The sequence below is a fragment of the Babylonia areolata genome, chromosome 1 (assembly GCF_041734735.1).
Source record: "Babylonia areolata isolate BAREFJ2019XMU chromosome 1, ASM4173473v1, whole genome shotgun sequence".
NCBI classification, from domain to species: Eukaryota; Metazoa; Mollusca; class Gastropoda; order Neogastropoda; family Buccinidae; genus Babylonia; species Babylonia areolata.
Genome location: NC_134876.1, coordinates 35,997,471 through 36,016,848, shown reverse-complemented (window position 1 = coordinate 36,016,848; position 19,378 = coordinate 35,997,471). Strand labels below are relative to the sequence as shown.

The 19,378-nt window shown below is 42.6% G+C and overlaps 1 protein-coding gene across 8 annotated transcripts in view; it reads left to right on the top strand.

Annotated features, from left to right (window-relative positions):
* Nucleotides 1-19,378, top strand: part of LOC143282285 (PDZ and LIM domain protein 7-like) — a 126,197-nt gene that overhangs the window by 74,724 nt on the left and 32,095 nt on the right. For 6 of the 8 annotated variants that reach the window (XM_076587888.1, XM_076587908.1, XM_076587901.1 and 3 more), the window contains 4 exons: nt 7,893-8,011; nt 9,670-9,896; nt 10,744-10,987; nt 11,716-11,730. In XM_076587888.1, the coding sequence (XP_076444003.1) occupies nt 7,893-8,011; nt 9,670-9,896; nt 10,744-10,987; nt 11,716-11,730 (605 nt within the window). The remainder of the gene's footprint in view (nt 1-7,892; nt 8,012-9,669; nt 9,897-10,743; nt 10,988-11,715; nt 11,731-19,378) is intronic. The other 2 variants (XM_076587934.1, XM_076587894.1) reach the window with 1 other exon arrangement.

The window sequence follows — 19,378 nt, the reverse complement described above, 5'->3', positions numbered from 1 at the left end:
ACGAGTGGAAAGTGCACGACGATCTGCACGGGAGTGACCACTTTCCTGTCGTCCTCCGCCCCACAGATGGAGAAGGTGACTCTCTGCCTGACCGCCTGAACTGTGACAAAGCAGACTGGAGTTTTTTTTACCAAGAAGATAAGAGCGGAGCTGCAGGAAGAAACAGTATTGAAAAGCAAGGACCCTCCTGACACTCTGACTCGGATCGTTTTAGATTGCGCCAAAGCAGCAGTCCCATCGTCTACCTCCAAGCCTCAGGTCCCTAGAACGCCCTGGTTCAACGCGGAATGTCGGGAGGCCCGCAAGTCTCGGAAGAGAGCGCAGCGACGCGTCTTTCGGAGAGCGGAGACCGATAGCGTTCGAACCCATCAACAGCTGAGGGCGAAAGCCAGGTATGTTTTTAAAAAGAGCCAGAGGAAGTCATGGAGAGATTTTTGCTCTTCCTTAACCTCCAACACACCCAAGAAGAAAGTGTGGAGGGTTTTAAAAAGAATTAAGGGCAAAAACGTATGCCCAACCTTTCATCATCTTAAACTTTCAGACGCTCTGGTCACAGAGAAGAAAGCAGTTGCCAATTTGCTTGCCTCCACAATTGAACAGAACTCGAGATCTGCTAACAAATCTGCTCGGTTTCTTAAAACCAAAAACCTGTCAGAAAAAACACCATGTAACTTCTTTTCCGACAACACAGGGAATTACAACCTTCCTTTCACAATGAACGAACTTAAATCTGCCCTTCAGACCTGTACGGATTCCTGTCCAGGAATGGACGAGGTCCATTATAAACTCTTAAAGCACCTTCCCCAAACCTGTCTGGACACCCTGCTTAAAGTTTATAACCACATCTGGGTCACAGGCTTTTTTCCACCCTCCAGGCGGAAAGCCCTCATAATCCCGCTGCCGAAACCAGGAAAAGACCCCTCAAACCCCTCCAACTACCGCCCAATTGCACTGACCAGCTGCATCTGCAAACTGATGGAGAAGATGGTCAACGGTAGACTGATGTGGAAACTAGAGACCGATGGCCTTCTGGCGAAAGAACAGTGCGGTTTCCGCAAGCATCGCTCTACCGTTGACCGTCTGGTTCGTCTGGAAACCACTGTAAGAAATGCCTTCGTAAACAAACAACATGTGGTGGCCATATTTTTTTACTTGGAGAAAGCTTACGATACCACGTGGAAATTTGGTATTCTCTTGGACTTGCACAAGCTCGGCTTCCGAGGACACCTGCCTCAGTTCATCCACAATTTTTTACAAGACAGACAATTCCAGGTGAGACTCGGCACCACCCTGTCCGACATTCACGAGCAGGAGCTGGGTGTCCCGCAAGGGAGCATCCTGTCGCCGGCTCTTTTCAGCATCAAAATTAATGACATCGTTCAATCCGTTCAGAAGGGATCGGACAGCTCGCTGTTCATGGATGATTTTGCCTTATATGCAACTGGCAGCACATACGCCAGCATCCAGCGACGGCTTCAGCTCTGCGTCAACAAAATCCAGTGTTGGGCAGAGGAGAATGGCTTCACATTTTCGTCCTCCAAAACTGAATGCATCCATTTTCATAATTTTCGCCAGTTCTATCCGGACCCTGAAATCCGTCTGGGAACATCCACCATCCCGGCGGTCAAGGAAGCCAGATTCTTAGGGGTCGTCTTTGATCAGAAGCTGAACTTCCTCAGCCATATTAAACAGCTGAAAATATCTTGCCTAAAAGCCCTGAACATCATCCGAGTTGTGGCTCACACGAACTGGGGTGCTGATAAGAGAACTCTCTTGCACCTCTACAGAGCCCTGGTCCAGTCCAAACTGGATTATGGAAGTGTAGTATACGGCTCGGCCAGACCATCTTACCTGAAACTGTTGGACCCTGTACACCACCAAGGGCTCCGACTCAGCTTAGGTGCTTTCCGCACCACCCCTGTGCACAGCCTGTACGCAGAGGCGGGGGAACCGCCTCTTTCCATCCGCAGACTGAAGCTGACCCTGAATTATTATTTGAAATTGTTCTCTGAACCTACAAACCCTGCTTACGACGCTGTATTCAACAACCCTTTCGATAAGAAATTTACAGACAACCCAAACTTGTACCGTAAGGACACTACCAGTTCTCTGGCCTACAGAACTTACTTTTCGGAACTGCCACAAATTCCCCACTTTTCAAAGCATCTTCACTGACGGTTCCAAGTCAGAGGACGGAGTCGCCTCATCTGCGTTCTGTCCCGCCTTTCCTGACCGGCCCTCAACGGAACACATCCTGTCTGACAGCTCGGTGTACACTGCGGAACTGACCGCACTGGTTCTGGCGGTAAAAATGGTTCTCTCTTCGAAACAAAAGAGATTCATGATCTTTTCCGACTCCTTGTCAGCCCTGGAGGCGATAGCCTGCAGGAATATCACTCATCCCAAACTGCTGGAATTTTATGAAACTTTTACTCTTGCAATGAAGAAAGGATACGAGGACAACAAGCTCTTCCAGATCCGTCCGGACCTAAAAGAGACCCTCCCTTCGGGGGTGAAGAACAGAAAGGAGGAATCTGTGCTGTGCAGACTGCGTGCGGGGCACACTTTTTTTACTCATTCTTACTTGTTGAAGGGGGAGGAGGCCCCTCGATGCATTCCCTGTGACGAGCCTCTCACCGTGAAACACGTGCTCCTTGACTGTTGGGATCTGCATGACGTTAGACGCAGACATTACACGGCGGTTTCTTTGAAGACTTTGTTTCGTGATGTCCCTCCGTGGGCGCTGATGGACTTCTTAAAAGAAGTGAACCTTTTTAACCAGATTTGAAGGTTTTAAACTATGGAAGTTTTTTTTAACTTTGGAGTGGAAAGTTTGAAGTGGTGACTCGTTTTAATTGTTTTGTTTTTTTTATCCTTGTAGTAGTTATTGATGCGGCGATAGCCTTGAGATGGCCTTAGTGGTCGGCGAGGCTCTAAGCACCATATTTTCATTTCATTTCATTTCAGTTTCCTTCAAAAACAAAAATCACTTCCACTATCGGCCCACACCCGATGTGGAATCATCAGATCAAACCACATGTGCACCTCTTTGCATTGACGCTCAGCCACGCTCAAATGAGACAATCCTATAAGGGTATGTGTTTCCCTCCCTTCCTTTGTTTCGAAGGGCTCTCAGTAAAGTGTGGATTCAACCCACCGACCCGATTTTCTTTGCCCTACATTTATCAGCACAGCTGTGATCCATAGACCTCCCCCATAATACAGCTGGGGACCTCTGTCTTCTTTGCCTGCACCAATAGCCGTAGGTGATACAGTACACTCTACTTTCGTCGAATTCTACTTGAGAGACATCTATCACTTTAGGGATGATGGCTCATCGACTTCTACCAGAGAGACGTCGCACGCCTACGGGATGATGGCTTAAGAGGCATCGCTTCTGTGATAGTTGCACAACAGGCCATCACAGCACACAGACAGTAGAACAGGCGAGCCCTCCACCTTGTCGCGCTATTCTGCACTAGTTGGGTCACGGTTAAGTATGTGTAATTAAAAGGAAATTTTCTATCTAAAATTACGTTTAAATAACATACTTACCGTGACCCTAATTTAAGACCCTCCCGTCCTCCCTGCTTCCTGTTCTCCCTGCTCGCTGCGCTGGTGATGGCATATTGCCGTCAAAAGAGGGCGATAACCAGCAGGACAAAAGGGAGGTTACCTACTTCCGGGAGGTTATCGGCCGTAGTTTCGTTTTCTCTGCATAGGCGGATAGTAGTTTGCACAGGCAGGAATGTCAGACCCCTGCTGGAGTCTGCACTAGTTGGGTCACGGTAAGTATGTTATTTAAACGTAATTTTAGATAGAAAATTTCCTTTTTAGCTGCAAGACTGTATGATTCTTGCTACTGATGAAGATAAACATGCTGTCATATTTTTGTCCATTTCTCTTGTGTATGTATAATAAATTTGTATTGATCTTTGCCTGAATGTAATAAAAGCATTGTGAAACATGATAATTAAATATGATCTGCTTGTATGATATTTCCCTTTATTCTTTTGTATTGTGTAGATAAAGATATCTGTTGGTATTTTACAAAATGTTGCATTTGTGAATGAAAGAGCTACATAAAGCGGCAATAAACAGTTATTATTAATCAATTATTAACTTTCTTTTTCTTCTTTATATGTACACACAGACACACACACACACACACACACACACACACACACACACACACAGAGTTGTGAACAATGAGCATATTTTACAGTAAATAGATAAAGTACTATGAATTGTCACTGCCATGCTCATCATCATAATAATCCAATCATCCCCATCATTAGGCAGTCCTTGTCAGTCACAAGTGAAGAGACCTTTCTTGGAGGTGAATTTTGATTAATTAAGCTGCTATACTAAAGATGGAATGGAGTAGCAAAGAAGGCAGATGATTACTGTTTATTTCTGGTGCAAGTGGGGAAGGATTGAAACCAGAATGGAACTTGGATAAGAAAATTGCCAGCAAAAATAGTCTGGCATGCCCCAAGCTCTGCTAATCAGCGCTCTGTGTCTGTTCTCAACCTGCCACCTTGTCTGGCTGGAATGTGTGAATCATGAGTTATGGCCCTTTTCTGTGAGTGGCAGCAGGGGAGGGATGGGTAGAACAGCATGGCTTCTGGAAGAGAAAATCTTGTGAGACCCAGCTCCTGGAATTTATTGACGAGCTCCTGGAAAGCACAGAGCAGGGAAAACAGACAAATGTCCTTATCATGGACTTTGCTAAGGCGTTTGACAAAGTCAACCACAGCCTACTCCTGCATAAACTCCATCACTACAGAGTTCATGGACAGACCAAAGAGTGGATCACGGATTTCCTCTGAAACCGGAGGCAAGCAGTGGTAGTGAATGGAGTCGGCTCCAGTTACACAGATGTGCGTTCCGGAGTACCCCAAGGATCAGTACTGGACCATGCCTCTTCCTAGTTTATATTAAAGACCTGCCTGAGAATTTATTATTGAAAGAAAGGCTGTTTGCAGACGACACTGCAATTAACAAAGTAATAGCAGCACTCCAGGACCATGCCCAGCTACAACAAGAGTGAGAAGAGCTGGGACATGGTTTTCCATCCTGACAAATGCAGCACCTTGATCATGACCAAAAGCAGGAACCCAGAAAAGCACGACTATACGCTCCACAGACTACAGAGGGTAGACTCAACCAAATATCTAAGAGTCATGATAAAAAAAGACCTGAGCTGGAGAAAGCATATTGAAAACATCTGCTCCAAAGCAAACAAGACCTTGGGTTTTTTGAGGAGGAACCTGAAAATTAGTTCCCAGACCATCAGGGAACTAGCGTACAAGACATTTGTCCACCCCATCCTGGAGTATTCATCAACAGTCTGGGATCCCTACCAACAACAGGACATTGATCTCCTCGGGGCAGTCCAGAGATGAGCAGCCAGATTTGTGCTGAGACGCTACCGGAACACCTCAAGTGTATCAGCAATGCTACAAGATTGGATGGTCCTCCCTTCAATTATGCCACCAAACAGCCTGACTGACCATGCTTTATAAAATCAAGCATAATCATGTAAGCATGGACTCACTGAAAGCAAACATGGTATCACCACCACCACGGCACCCACACTGAGCAACCGGAGCAAATCTTTTGTAAACTAAATACAGGCAGGCTGTTTTCCTCCCATGTAACATCCTACCATCCAGGATTGGAATGCCTTGTCCCAGAGAGCCCTGAAGGCCAGCTCAGTCGACACCTTTGTGGAGTGATGGCTTAGAGGTAACACGTCCGCCTTGGAAGCGAGAGAATCTGAGTGCGCTGGTTCGAATCACGGTTCAGCCGCCGATATTTCTCCCCCTCCACTAGACCTTGAGTGGTGGTCTGGACGCTAGTCATTTGGATGAGACGATAAACCAAGGGCCCGTGTGCAACATGCATTTAGCGCACGTAAAAGAACCCACGGCAACAAAAGGGTTGTTCCTGACAAAATTCTGTAGAAAAATCCACTTCGATAGGAAAAACAAATAAAACTACACGCAGGAAAAAATACAAAAAAATGGGTGGCGCTGTAGTGTAGCGACGCGCTCTCCCTGGGGAGAGCAGCCCGAGTTTCACACAGAGAAATCTGATGTGATAAAAAGAAATACAAATACAAATACCAGAAGATACTTTTTTTTTTCTCTTTTTCCCCCCCAGCTTCCACACTTAGTGGAGCTGGGGGCCGGCTAGTCCAGTTGCTTGCAGCTGGGCGAAAAGTAGTAGACTGCCGTTCAAAACCCACATATTGTTGTTGTTGTTGTTGTTTTTTTCAGCTAGGAAACCTATCCACTCTACGTAAATCTAGATATATCTTCTGCAGCCCTTTCAGTCAGTGATAGAATAGTCAGGTATTGACTGTGATCACTTTATGGAAGGAAGGAAGGGAGAGGGGAACAATAAGAGGGTGAAGACATTTTTTGTTTTTGTTTTATTGTAAAAAGGGACATTGCCCTGTTAAGAAGTTAAGTGATTTTATTATTCTTGGTGAATAAAAGTCTCTGTGTGTGTGGGGAGGGGGAGAGGGACTGGGGGGGAGGGGGCATACAGTACATGCATCTACATTATAATCTCTTTCCGTATATATGTAACTGTTTTAAAGGAGACACATCTCCGCCCACCTCCACCCCCATCCCACACTCACAGTCACACCCACCACATAATGTCTGTTAAATAAATTGTATATTAAAGACAGATGGTTTTGCTTTGTTTCTTTCAAATCTCAGTTGATGAAATGCCTTTTTTTATTCTCACAAGGACTCTGATTACATATAGAATAGGTAAATAGAATATAATCTTGTACTGATGTTGTTGCATCATTGTTTTATGATTCTATGTGTATTTTAGTGAAAAGAAACAAAAAACCTTATTATATACAGTTTAGCTGACCGAAACCTTAATTTATTATCCTAAGAGAAAACAGAACCATCAATGAAATGTATATCAACAGCAAAGGGTCCTTATTTCAAAACTCCACAGCATAATAATGATTGTTGCCCCAAAAATCATGAGGTTGATTTCAGTAAGTTGTCTATACAGGAATTTTCAGAAGGTAACAGTTTAAGGAAGAACAGAGAGTTCTTGAGAGAGTGTATGCTCTTTTATGGTCAGAAAGATAGGTAGGTCCAGTGGATCAGAAAGCAGAGAAGCAGACACAAATGTGACCTGTACATGTCCATGTGTGCATCTATTCTCTATTGTGCAGCATGTGAAACAGGCTTGAAAGATCTATCTCTGTGGCTAGTCTGCTTCCAAATTTTCATTTTGATTTAAATCTGCATTATTGTATTTGGGACCTTTGGATGTAAATATATGGTTATTGGTTGTAAGCAAAACAGTTGGAAACAATAAATGTGTGTGTGTGTGTGTGTGTGTAGTTAATCAGTTTTATATGTTTTCACCAAGAGTGATATTACAAAAAGAAAGGAAAAAAAGAGGAGGGGAGAGGGGGATGGAATAAGGAGGGTAGTGTTGTAATGAACTGGATATGGGAAAGGTGGCCTCAGTGCATCTGGTGTTTGTGTGTGTTTGTTTAGCTGTAAGTAAGATGATTAGATTTGCAAATATTGCCTAGCTATACTTTTTGAGTTAAAAGACATTTGTGTTTTCTCAACTTTAATGTGACGTTGTGTATTTGGAAATGTTTGTTCTGGGCATGAAAATATTATTTTGCAGTAATCCTCCATACTCCAATAGGAGTGAAAGGATAATTAAAACTTGAAACTTGAAACTTGTCTCTGTGTGTGAGTGTTTGTGTGTGTATGTGTGCATGTCTCTGTGTGTGTATGCTTGCATGCCTTCATGTGTATTGTGACAAGGACATTTTTTTTGCCTAACCTCAGATGCTCTGACTAAATGTGTTTGTTTATGTTGGTGATTTACAGAGCTTCAATGCTGCCCCCAAGCCATTCAACAGTCAACAGCCCACCCCCGCACCCTTCAAACCTACCACCTACCATGATGGACTGTCTCAGCAGACACACAACCTGTCTCTCTCCCCAGGGTAGGATTTGGCTTTTTCTTTCTTTTTGTGCATGTCTGGCTACTTCTCTTTGTCTTTCTGTTATGTATTTATTTATTATGAAGCTATGCCCTTTCTCTTTATTCTTTTTTCTTTATTGTATAAAAATTGTTTTATTTTTGTGTGAGTTTTGCAGTATACTACAGATCTTGTGGTCTTGTAGCAGTGAATTCACTTTGGATTGTTTGAATTTTACTTTTTATGCCATGTTTTCATCAAAGGTTGTGGTTATTTTTTGTGTGTGAGTTAGACATGAATTGTTTAGATTTCTTCTTCTTTTTCTTGTTTAGTATAAATTGTTAAATATATATGTACCACAAGGGTTGTTTTCTTTCCACTTTAGTGCTAAAATGCATGTTTTTAAGCATCAGTTTCTTTGTAGAGCACAGTTGAGTATGTTTTGCATGGAAAGGCATTTAGAAATTGATTTATTATTATTATATGATTTTATGATTATATACTGAATTGTTTTTTGTCATTGGAAAATAAGTACCATTAGTGATTGAAAGAAAAATTGAGATGGTATTTGAAAAAATGAATAAAATTTCTGAAACTGACATGTACATGGGCATGTTTATATTGACAGTTTAGGAACAAAACCTTTGATGAAAATTGTTGCATTTAGTATAAATAGATGACACTTGGATGTGACATGGAAACACACATTAATCCTTGAACCCTCTGATTCAGGCATTCTTTTCTTCTTGCTTTTTCCCCGTATTGATTTTAATATGTGTTTTGTTTCAGTTTTACTCTGTTTCTTTTTGTTTCTTTCTCTGACTCTTTCATACATTTTTCTGTAAATTTTAAGTTATGTGTGCGTGTGTTTGTGTGTGTGTGTGTGTGTGTGTGTGTGTGTGCATATACATATGTGTGTGTGTGTGTGTGTGTGCGTGCATGCATGTGTATAAGTGTGTGTGAGTTTGAGAGAAGGTTATTAACAAGAAGAGTTTTAATAAAAAATGTTATGAACAAGAAGAGTTTTGATAAAAATGTATCTTTCTTCATATCAGGACTTGGTTGTTGGCATCATTGTATAAAAAATGTTTCTCTTTTTTTGTGTAATATTTCTGCTTTTTTATTTCTTCACCCAATTCATTATTTTTACCCGATTTTTAATATTGTGTTATTTCTTTGTAACATTCTGTTTGTATATTTTATTTTCTTCATTTTATCTGTTCTTTGAAAATCAGATTACAACCCATTTTAAAATTTAACTTGTCCTGTTTTTATATTGATGAACTCACTCATTTTGTTCTCTGGGATCTTGTATTATCATTTGTGTATTATGTGTTTTTCTTTTTCTTCTTCATAATTGTTATTGAACATATTTATAAAGATAATAACATTTGTCCTGGTCAACTGTTTATAAACATCTGTTTTTTGTGAAACCTTGTAACATGTTTCATTATTGGACTTAGAGATCTGAATTGTGAATTAAGCTTTTAACACAAAGATGGCTTTTTTAGTGGTTGTGTGTGTGTGTGTGTGTGTGTGTGTGTGTGTGTGTGTGTGTGTGTGTGTGTGTGTTGTTTGAGCATGCTTTCCCACTGCACCTTCCACCACTTCCCTTGCCTGTGTTTATGTGTTGCGTGTGTGTACGCACACATCACTGGCCTGTCCTGTCCCCATCCATGCAGGGGCAGTAGTGATGCCTCTTCCTCCTCCAGCATCATCAGTGCCATCCCAGCCTCCTCCTCCTTCTCCGCCCCTCCTCCTCCTACTCCCAAACAGGGTGGGGGTGAAGCTCCTGCCCACTTGCGCTCTGCTGCTGAGAAGTACTCAGAGATTGAGGAATCTGGCAGGCCCTCTCAGCATCAGTCCCGTTCCTTTAAATATCTCCAAGATCTCATGGACAGCGGAAAGGGTAAGACCTCTCTCAGTCCTCAGTGAGACAGCTCAAAGTACCACATAGACTTTCTGGTATATAGAACTTAGAGTAATATTACTTGTATAAGCCTGTGTAACAGGCAGAGTTTGAGATGACTGCTGGCAGAGTTTATGACTATTATTAGACTGTCTACAGAATGTAAGAAGAAAACTGACAGAATTTAGTGCTGTAAGACTGTGTAGCTTAGAGAGTTTAGGAAGATAGCTGGCAGAGAGTTTAGGACTATTGTAAGACTTATCTAGCTGAGAGGTTTTAAGAAGATAGGTGGCAGAGAGTTTAAGATTGTCAGGTAAACAGAATTGATATGCCTAGATATATCAGAATTAATATGCCTGATTCAAGAACTGTGCACTGATCAGTGTGATGAGAACTAAGATTATATTTTGAATGGGCAAGATCAATTTCATGTGAGTTAAGATTATATTTTGAGTGGGAAAGAAAATTGATTTGGGATAAATCCAGAATATACTTTCTTCCCATTAGTTTAGATCAAGAAGTATGTTTTAATTTTTGAACTGATCAGTTTTTCTTTTCTTTTAGATGATAGGATTGGGAGAAACTGGGGCAGTGAAATTCAAAAGCATATAAAGTCTCAAAATTTTGTTTTTATTTTTTTAGTTGTACACGTCAAATTTTATACTAAAGCACATGTAAATGCATATAATATGTATATATTTAGAAAGAGATACATTCAAAGAGTTACATGATGAGAGTTTTCTTTTTTCATTGAAGCATGCTAACTGTGACTTCGATGCCATTTCATTTTTCTTTCTTTCCTTTTCTTTTTAATATTGTCTGTTGATGTCACCACCACCCTTTACAGAGCCCCCCAAAGCTCTCAAAACCTCCAACCCCCCTGCCCTGCATGCGCGCAGTGTGTCTCCCGTGGAGGATAGTTCAGAAGTGGCCGCGGCAGGGGGCCCTATGCAGGTGCTGGGACAGAGCAAGCCAGGCATGGTGAAAGCCATCATGTCCCAGCGCTACAACACCCCCATTGGCCTCTACTCTGAAAATGAAGTCAAGACCCAGTTTCAGGGCCAGTCCAAATTCTTGCTTTCAGAAGACGGGTAAAAAAAATTTTTAAATTTTTCTTGATGATTTGAGTTTTCTTTTGTTTATTTTGTAGACTTACATTTGAAGACTAGAATTCTTTTTAGTAATTTTTTTTATATATTTTTTATGAATTTAATTTAGAAATCAGTTTAGATGGACAGAATCCTTCAATAATAGTATTGCTAATCATTTGGGTTATCAGTATTATTAAGTAATATCATTTATTGTTTGATAATTTTGATACTTCCCTCATGTTATAAGGCTAGTCTTTTCTGTTTTTATATTCTTAAGTGAAATAAGGATGAACAGAATCTTTAGATGATAATGTTGATAATGCTTTGGGTTGGGTAGACATTGTTATTAAACGATATCATTGATAATCATTTGTGACCCTCCACCACGGAATGAGTCGCTTTGCACCAGAGGTAGATTTTTAGTTATTGCTATATCATAAATCTGCAATAAAAGAGCTTTACAGCAAAAAAAACTTTGTAAATTGGATGATTCTGTGAAAAGTTATTGTGATTTGAAGTTCTAAAGTTGCAAAAGTAACTGAGAAATCAAGGCCGAAAAGTTTTGGAACATGTTCATAGCAACCACATACTTCTAAGCAAGATATGTTCATGAAATGTAGCACACATATACTTAGTGGCAATATCCACAATTACACAAAGTTTGAAAGAAAAATATGAAGTGTACTTGATTTTATTAAAATAAGAATTTTCTTCTTTTTTTTGGAAAGAATTGCGACTGAGGGGTAAGTAAGTATACTTACTTTTTAATCAGGTCAACATGACTAAAAAAAAATACCAGTTTTAAGATTAATTTTGTTGTGGTGTTGTTTGTGCTCCAGTTGCTATGAAACTTTTGCACTGTATAGTAATAAATTACTGTATATGTACTAAAATTTATGCCAGATTAAAGGGAAAAAATGCTAAACCATGATGCCAAATCATGTAATTGTTGTAATTCAGTATGATCACTGGCTTACTGTGCTTGTGATATTACCATAATCCATGCAACAAGCACAACAGAATGACAAAAACGATCCATACAACAAAACTGCTCACACAAAAGGTACAAGTTCATGTGCGTTTTATCCCAGCATAGCATCAAATGAAATACACATCATAATCCAAATGAACACTTCAAACACCTCATCTGCAAAGAAAACCTACTTGCCAGACCCATACGTCACACAATTAAGATACACAACCTCATCAAACAAACACTCAGTCTGCTAAAAAATGTGCAGGTATGTGGCACAGGTAATCAGTTCTTGTGATACAAAGTGTTAATCATCAGGGTGGATGGTGTTGATGTTGAACCTTCTTCCTCCACTCTTTTTTCTCCACCGGTGGTAACAGTATGTTCCAGAAATGCATGGTTTATCCTGAAACAGTTTGTTACGTAATACTTCTTAATCTCTTTTCACTTTCTTTGTTTTGAATTATTTTCTATATGTTCTGAAGTTTATTCATTGATGCTAAAATGTTAGGTTAAATATCAAACAGTAATTTCAGTTTTGTACATCTACATCACAGCTTTCATCCTTTACAAAGGACTTTGCAAAATGCTTTGCTTCTAGTTCTATGTATTTTATCAGGAAATTGAAAAAAGAATACACTTATATATATATAATTATATCTTTCATAATATAGTCAGATAAAGCAGTTTACTGATAATAAAAGTATGAAATAGTGATTATTAATGCTGTATCACTATGGGTATCAGTGTGCTTATCAGTGTGCATGTGCATGACATGCTGCAATGCATTAAGTTACTTATGCATAGTGGCATGTCAAGCACATGCACACGTATATCATTTATGTAAATGTCTGTGCAAAACTTTACAGTTCAATACATGTACATCAATACAAAGTTTGTATAAAGAAACTAAGTTTGTACACTTCATGGTAAATTTATACTATAAATCATAGTACATTAACAGTTGACCAAAATCATAGTACATTAACAGTTGACCACAAAATCACTCACTCATAGATGGTGTGTGTCCATTGAGATCGATGATGACCATCGTTGTCATCCAGCTGGGGAATGGGGGGAGGGTGGTGGTGGGGTGGGGGGGAGGATGCTCATGAATCTATCTGTGAATGCGCAGATGGCTGAATAGTCCAATCTGCGCACGAAATGTTCGCTGACAGTTGGGGCAGACAAAGACAGGCATACCATTGTCAGGGAGCTTGTTTGCCCGTGACTTTCTGGCCTGCCTCTTCTGAACAGCTGCAGCAGTCCTGTTGGCCTCGCACAACTTGGCGCCTTTGTGCACAGCAGCACGCCATTTGTCACGGTCCACTGCAGATTCCTCCCAGGAGTCAGGGTTGATATCAAGCGTACTCTGAAAGTCTCTCTGAAAGCACTTCTTCTGACCTCCGTGTGATCTCTTCCCTTGTTGCAGCTCGCCATAGAAGAGCCTTTTGGGCAGCCGATGGTCTGGCATGCGCGCCACGTGTCCAGCCCAGCGAAGCTGGGACTGCATCAGGATGGTGAAGATGCTGGGAAGGGTGGCTTTTGCGAGCACCTCTGTGTCTGGGGTCTTGTCTTGCCACTTGATGTTCAGTAGCTTCCTGAGGCATGTTGTGTGGAAGTGGTTCAGCTTCTTGGCATGTCGTTGGTACACTGTCCAAGTTTCGCAGGCGTACAGTAGTGTGGGGAGAACTACTGCTACGTAGACCTTTAGCTTGGTCTCAAGACTAATGCCTCTTCTGTTCCAGACATTTGCACTGAGTCTACCAAAAGTTACGCTTGCTCTTGCAATCCTGACGTTCACTTCATCGTCGATGGTCGCATTTCGTGACAGTGTGCTGCCAAGGTATGTGAACCGCTCCACCGCACTGAGTCTCTGACCGTTGACTGTGATGTTGGGCTCAACGTAGGGTTTCCCTGGGGCTGGCTGATGGAGAACTTCAGTTTTCCTCGTGCTGATGGTAAGGCCGAAGTTCCTGGTGGCAGTGGCAAACTTGTCAACGCTGAGTTGCATGTCAGCTTCAGATCCAGCGTTGAGGGCACAATCATCAGCAAACAAAAAGTCTCTGATGATGTCTGTCATGACCTTCGTTTTTGCTTGAAGCCTTCTGAGGTTAAACAACTTACCATCTGTTCGGTACTTTAGGCCGATTCCAACATCGCCATCTCTGAAGGCATCAGTAAGCATTGCAGAGAACATGAGGCTGAACAGCGTTGGAGCCAGGACGCAGCCTTGCTTGACACCATTTGTGACAGCAAAAGGAGCAGATGTTTCGCCTTTGTCCTGGACTCGAGCCTGCATGCCTTCATGGAATTGGCTGACCAAGGAAATAAATTTCCGAGGGCATCCGTACTTGGCCATGATCTTCCACAGTCCCTCTCTACTCACGGTGTCGAAGGCCTTAGTGAGGTCGACATAGGTGGAGAACAGATCAGCATTTTGCTCCTGACATTTCTCTTGCAGCTGCCTTGCAGCAAACACCATGTCAGTGGTTCCGCGCTCTTTCCGGAATCCACATTGGCTCTCAGGCAAATGACCTTGGTCAAGGTGTGCTGTGAGGCGGTTTAGTAGGATCCTGGCAAGTATCTTGCCTGCGATGGAGAGCAAGGAAATGCCCCGATGGTTATCACAGGCTTGCCGGTTCCCCTTTCGCTTGTACAAGTGAATGATAGATGCATCTTTGAAATCCTGGGGGATCGTCTCTTCTTTCCACATGAGTGAGTACAGCTGATGGAGCTTCTCAGTCAGCACAGTGCCTCCATCCTTGTAGACCTCTGTTGGTATGGAGTCTGAGCCAGGTGCTTTGCCACTGGATAGCAGACGAATTGCTTTCTGGGTCTCAAGAGGTGTTGGCGGATCGTCCAGTGCTTCGTTGATGGGGACTTGTGGGAGACGGTCTATGGCTTCATCATTTATGGAGGAAGGGCGATTTAAGACACTGTTAAGTGCTCAGCCCAGCGTTCGAGAATTTTCTCCTTCTCGGTGATCAAGGTATTCCCATCTGCACTGAGGAGGGGGGATGATCCTGAGGATGTGGGGCCGTAGACTTCTTTTAGGGCATCATAGAACCTCTTCATATCGTGCCTGTCAGCATATCCCTGGATCTCATCAGCTTTGTCACTCAGCCACTTATCCTGCATCTGGCGTAACTTTTGCTGAACAGTCCTGCGGATGGCATCGTACGCATCCTTTTTTGATGTGGACTTTGGGTTGCTCAGGTAGGCTTGATGCAGATGGAGTTTCTCATCCAGAAGCTGCTTGATTTCATCACAGTTTTCATCAAACCAGTCTTTGTGCTTTCTGGACATGGGTCCCAGGGTCTCTGAAGCTGTACTATAGATCAGCTCACGCAGGGTCCTCCAGTCAGACTCCACATTCTGGTTGTCCAGAGAGGCGGATTCCAGACGATCTTCCAGCAGCTCCACAAAGGACTGTTTGATGGTGATGTTTTTCAGCTTAGCGATGTTGAGCCGTTTTGGAGCCTTCTGGCCTTGGGGGCGTCTCTTGGGCTGGATGCGAATATTCAGCTTCGAGACTACAAGGCGATGGTCTGTCCAACACTCGGCGCCGCACATGGTCTTTGTTACACGTACATCTTGCCTATCCCTTTTCCTGACGATGACATAATCGATGAGATGCCAATGCTTTGAGCGAGGGTGCATCCATGACGTCCTGTTACGGGTAGGGAGGCAGAAAACTGTGTTGGTTATCAGCAGTTCATGCTCTGCACAGGTCTGAAGCAAAAGCAATCCATTTGGGTTGCAGTGGCCCACACCGTGCTTTCCAATCACTCAATCCCAGGAGATGTAGTCAGAGCCAACTCTAGCACTGAAGTCCCCAAGAATGATGAGCTTGTCTGCTTTAGGGATAGCAGCAATGACAGAGTGAAGGTCCTCGTAGAACTTCGCCTTCACTTCATCCGGGTTGGTCATGGTTGGGGCGTAGGCACTGACAATGGTGAGGTGCTTCTGGCCAGATGCCAGTGGGAGTTTCATGGTCATAAGCCTATCGTTCACTCCCTTTGGGATTCCAGCTAGCTTGCTGACAAGTGCTGTTTTTACTGCAAAACCAACGCCAGCCTCACGTCGCTCTTCGCTTCCTCGTCCACTCCAGAAGAAGGTGTAACCAGATCCCCGTTCACAGAGCTCACCTTCACCTGCAAGCCGAGTCTCACTCAAGGCTGCAATGTCAATGTTGTATCTGGCGAGTTCGGATGCAACTAGTGCCGTTCTGCTTTGGGGTCTGTCCGCGTTATCTCTGTCCAGGAGAGTCCTTATGTTCCAAGCACCAATGGTGAGAGGAACGATCCTTGTTTTTTTCTTTTCTTTCTTGTTGTTTCGACCGCTGATGTAGGGTCCCCGCCAGCCGTGGTATGCTGGCCAGGGTGATATGGAGCAGGCAATTTTTAGGGCACCTTTTCTAGCCCCTTCCTCATGCCAGGGAGGTGAGCAGTGCATTCCTAAAGAGGGCTGCTCAGACGCTCAGACGGCTGCCGAGCTCCATCGCTGCTCCTGTCGACGAAGAACGACCCTATGGCCTGAGCCGCCTGCGTGCAGGTCTGCGACTGCGACTGCCAGTGTACCCACACCTGTCGTTTCGTCGCTCGCCTGTCGCCACAGGACTTGGGGGTGATGAAATGATGAAGGATGAAAGGTCATTTTGGATGACTGATGACTTGCGCGATGAGTTTGTTTAAAGTGAAGAGGAGTTGCGCAAAGTCAACCTCACTCTCTTGTCCGGGTCCACCAATTTCCAGTGGCAAGACTAAGTCGAGACGACTGGAGGATGAGCACGGATGCAGTGGATGACCAAGATATCCTTTCGGTGTCTCATCTTGCTCTCTGCACTCCACAGTGCGTTGCTGTAACCGCCTTCCTCTCCGTTGAACCGATAGGTTTCTTCCGCAGATTCTGCCAGATCCAGACTTCGCATGCATGGGTAGACACACCCCAGGGGCCAACTGCGTGTGGCATGCACACAGCACAGTGGAGCTAGATGGCCGTCGGTGGTTCTCCTGAGCCAACGCCCTTTTAAGGGTGTCTAGCCACCCGCCTCACCAGTCCCGGAAGGGAGCGGTGGGAGTGCCGGTTTAGTCGCCGGCAACCCGACCCTGAACAGGTTGTACTGGATTACAGGTTACCAGTAGCAGATCTAATGACCTGACCTGACCTACCACTCATAGATAGGAGTTCACCAGCAGACAATTCTTTAGTTGACAGTGTAGTTAGTGTGGTGGTGTTGCCTCTCCTTCTGATGACATGACTTGCCGCAGTGATCTCAGAATTATTCATTGGTGTACAGGCAGCCATATAAAGTACCATCATATCTTTCAGGGCCAAAAAAAAGTTGAACTATTAGTAATACTGTTAGTATTCACTGTTGACACAACTCTATATTTATTTACCTCAAAACAACACACACAGACACGGAAACACACACACACACACACACACACACACACATACACACACACACACCAACCTGACACACATACACATAAAATATCCATTGAAGCAAATTCTGTGAAACTGACAACTGTTCATAGTGTACCTCCGCATGCTCAGTTACATGTAATGGTTCAACTGTGAAGGGACCATGTGTGTGTTTGTGTGACACACATTGTGTGAGTGTGTGACACACATTGTGTGTGTGTGTGTGTGTGTGTGTGTTTGAGTGAGTGACATGCACACACATTGTGTTTGTGTGTGTGTGTGTGTGTGTGTGTGTGTGTGTGTGTGATTTTCTTTTAATTTACCCTCTGTTAATTTCCTCAGATTCACTTTGTTCTTTTAATCATTTTTATTCCACATGTCAAACAGTGAATTTCTGTACCAATGTACAGACAATAAGTCAGTCTTCAGTCAGTCATTGTTAAATGAATTATTATCAATTGATTATACCATCATTACATTTCAGTATTTGTCAGTGTGGGTAAAATCTGAATGCTTACCTTCAGACACTTCAGCTATATCCAGTCCCCAGTCACTTTGTTTGCATTTTCCTTGTGTGAACACACTTCTCTCACTTCAGTGCAGCAAGTCATTTTCACTCGTTTCCATGTCAGTCACACCACTGATGGCACCTGGCGCATGTTGATTTTGACAATTACAGGCGAAGGCTTCCAACCTTTCTGTATCTTGTGCAAATGTTGATTCGTCATCTACATCAAAATTAATAATAATGTTGATGAAAGCTGAACGACAATCCTGCGTCGTCTGCTTTCAAGATCAGCGTTGCCTTCGTATTCACTGAGATCGATTTCATGACCATCAGCCTTGTTGGAATAGTCTGTCCCATCAATGAAGTATTGGGTTAGAAACTCACAAGTGTCGTCTTCTTCACTTAATGGCAAAATGTTTGCAACACAAGTGTATCTTGTCAAGAAATTGCCAAGTCTTTGTTGAAATGCGTGCTTCCATTCACTGTGACCATGTTTATTTAAGGAGGAATTTTGTTTAATGTCCTGTCACACATATCGGTGATTGAAGACATTTTGTTATGAATACATTTGAGTATTATCGGTTAGAAGGGGTGGGAGATGTGAATGAATGGAGGGTTGAGGGAAACTGGGTAAATGAGGGTGAAATGAGGGTGAAATTTGAAAAAAAAAAAAAAAAAAATCTAAATACAATTACAGGAAATTACTTAAAGGACTTCGTAAAAGAGAAGTCGTTAAACTGACAAGCGAAACAACTGATAATGAATGCAAAAAGTCAAAAACATCAACGTTCTCAGTCACTTGTGAAGACACACTTTCGTGTACATAAGGCTTCATCAAGCTACAGTCAAAAATTATATGCTTAATTGTCAGGTTAATAATACATATGCACTTGACATTAGAACAATATTTGGTCCGTAATGAATTTGATATTAGTATATTGCTTACTTCCTTGTATGACAATGGGCAATATACTTTTATACTATTTGATTCTTTGCTCCCCTTTTTGCTGCCCAGTCTGCTTGGTCATTATAAAGGAATCCAGTGTGGGATGGTATCCAACAAAAATCAACATTTGTACCCTTCACAAATAGGGAGTGCGATAAATACCTAATTCCAAAGAATAAATCTTCTCTTTGATTATTCTCAAAAAGGAGCAAACTTTTTAAAACAAATTGAGAATCAACACAAAATAGGATATTACTTACTATGATTGGTATATCAACAAGATGATTTAAAGCCATAAGGATGGTCACCAATTCAGCTGTAAAAATTGAATGTCCCTTACCTAAATAATATGATTTTTCTGTTTTTATGTCAGGAATGACAAAAGCAGATCCTGCACTGCTATCATCCAGGACCAAGCAATCAGTGTAAACTTTCTTCTAATTCAGTTCTGACAGGCGCTCTGTCAGAAGCACATGTTGACGTTTGCTTTTGTTAACTCCCAGGGAGGGAGAGGTGGCACCAGAGCACGGG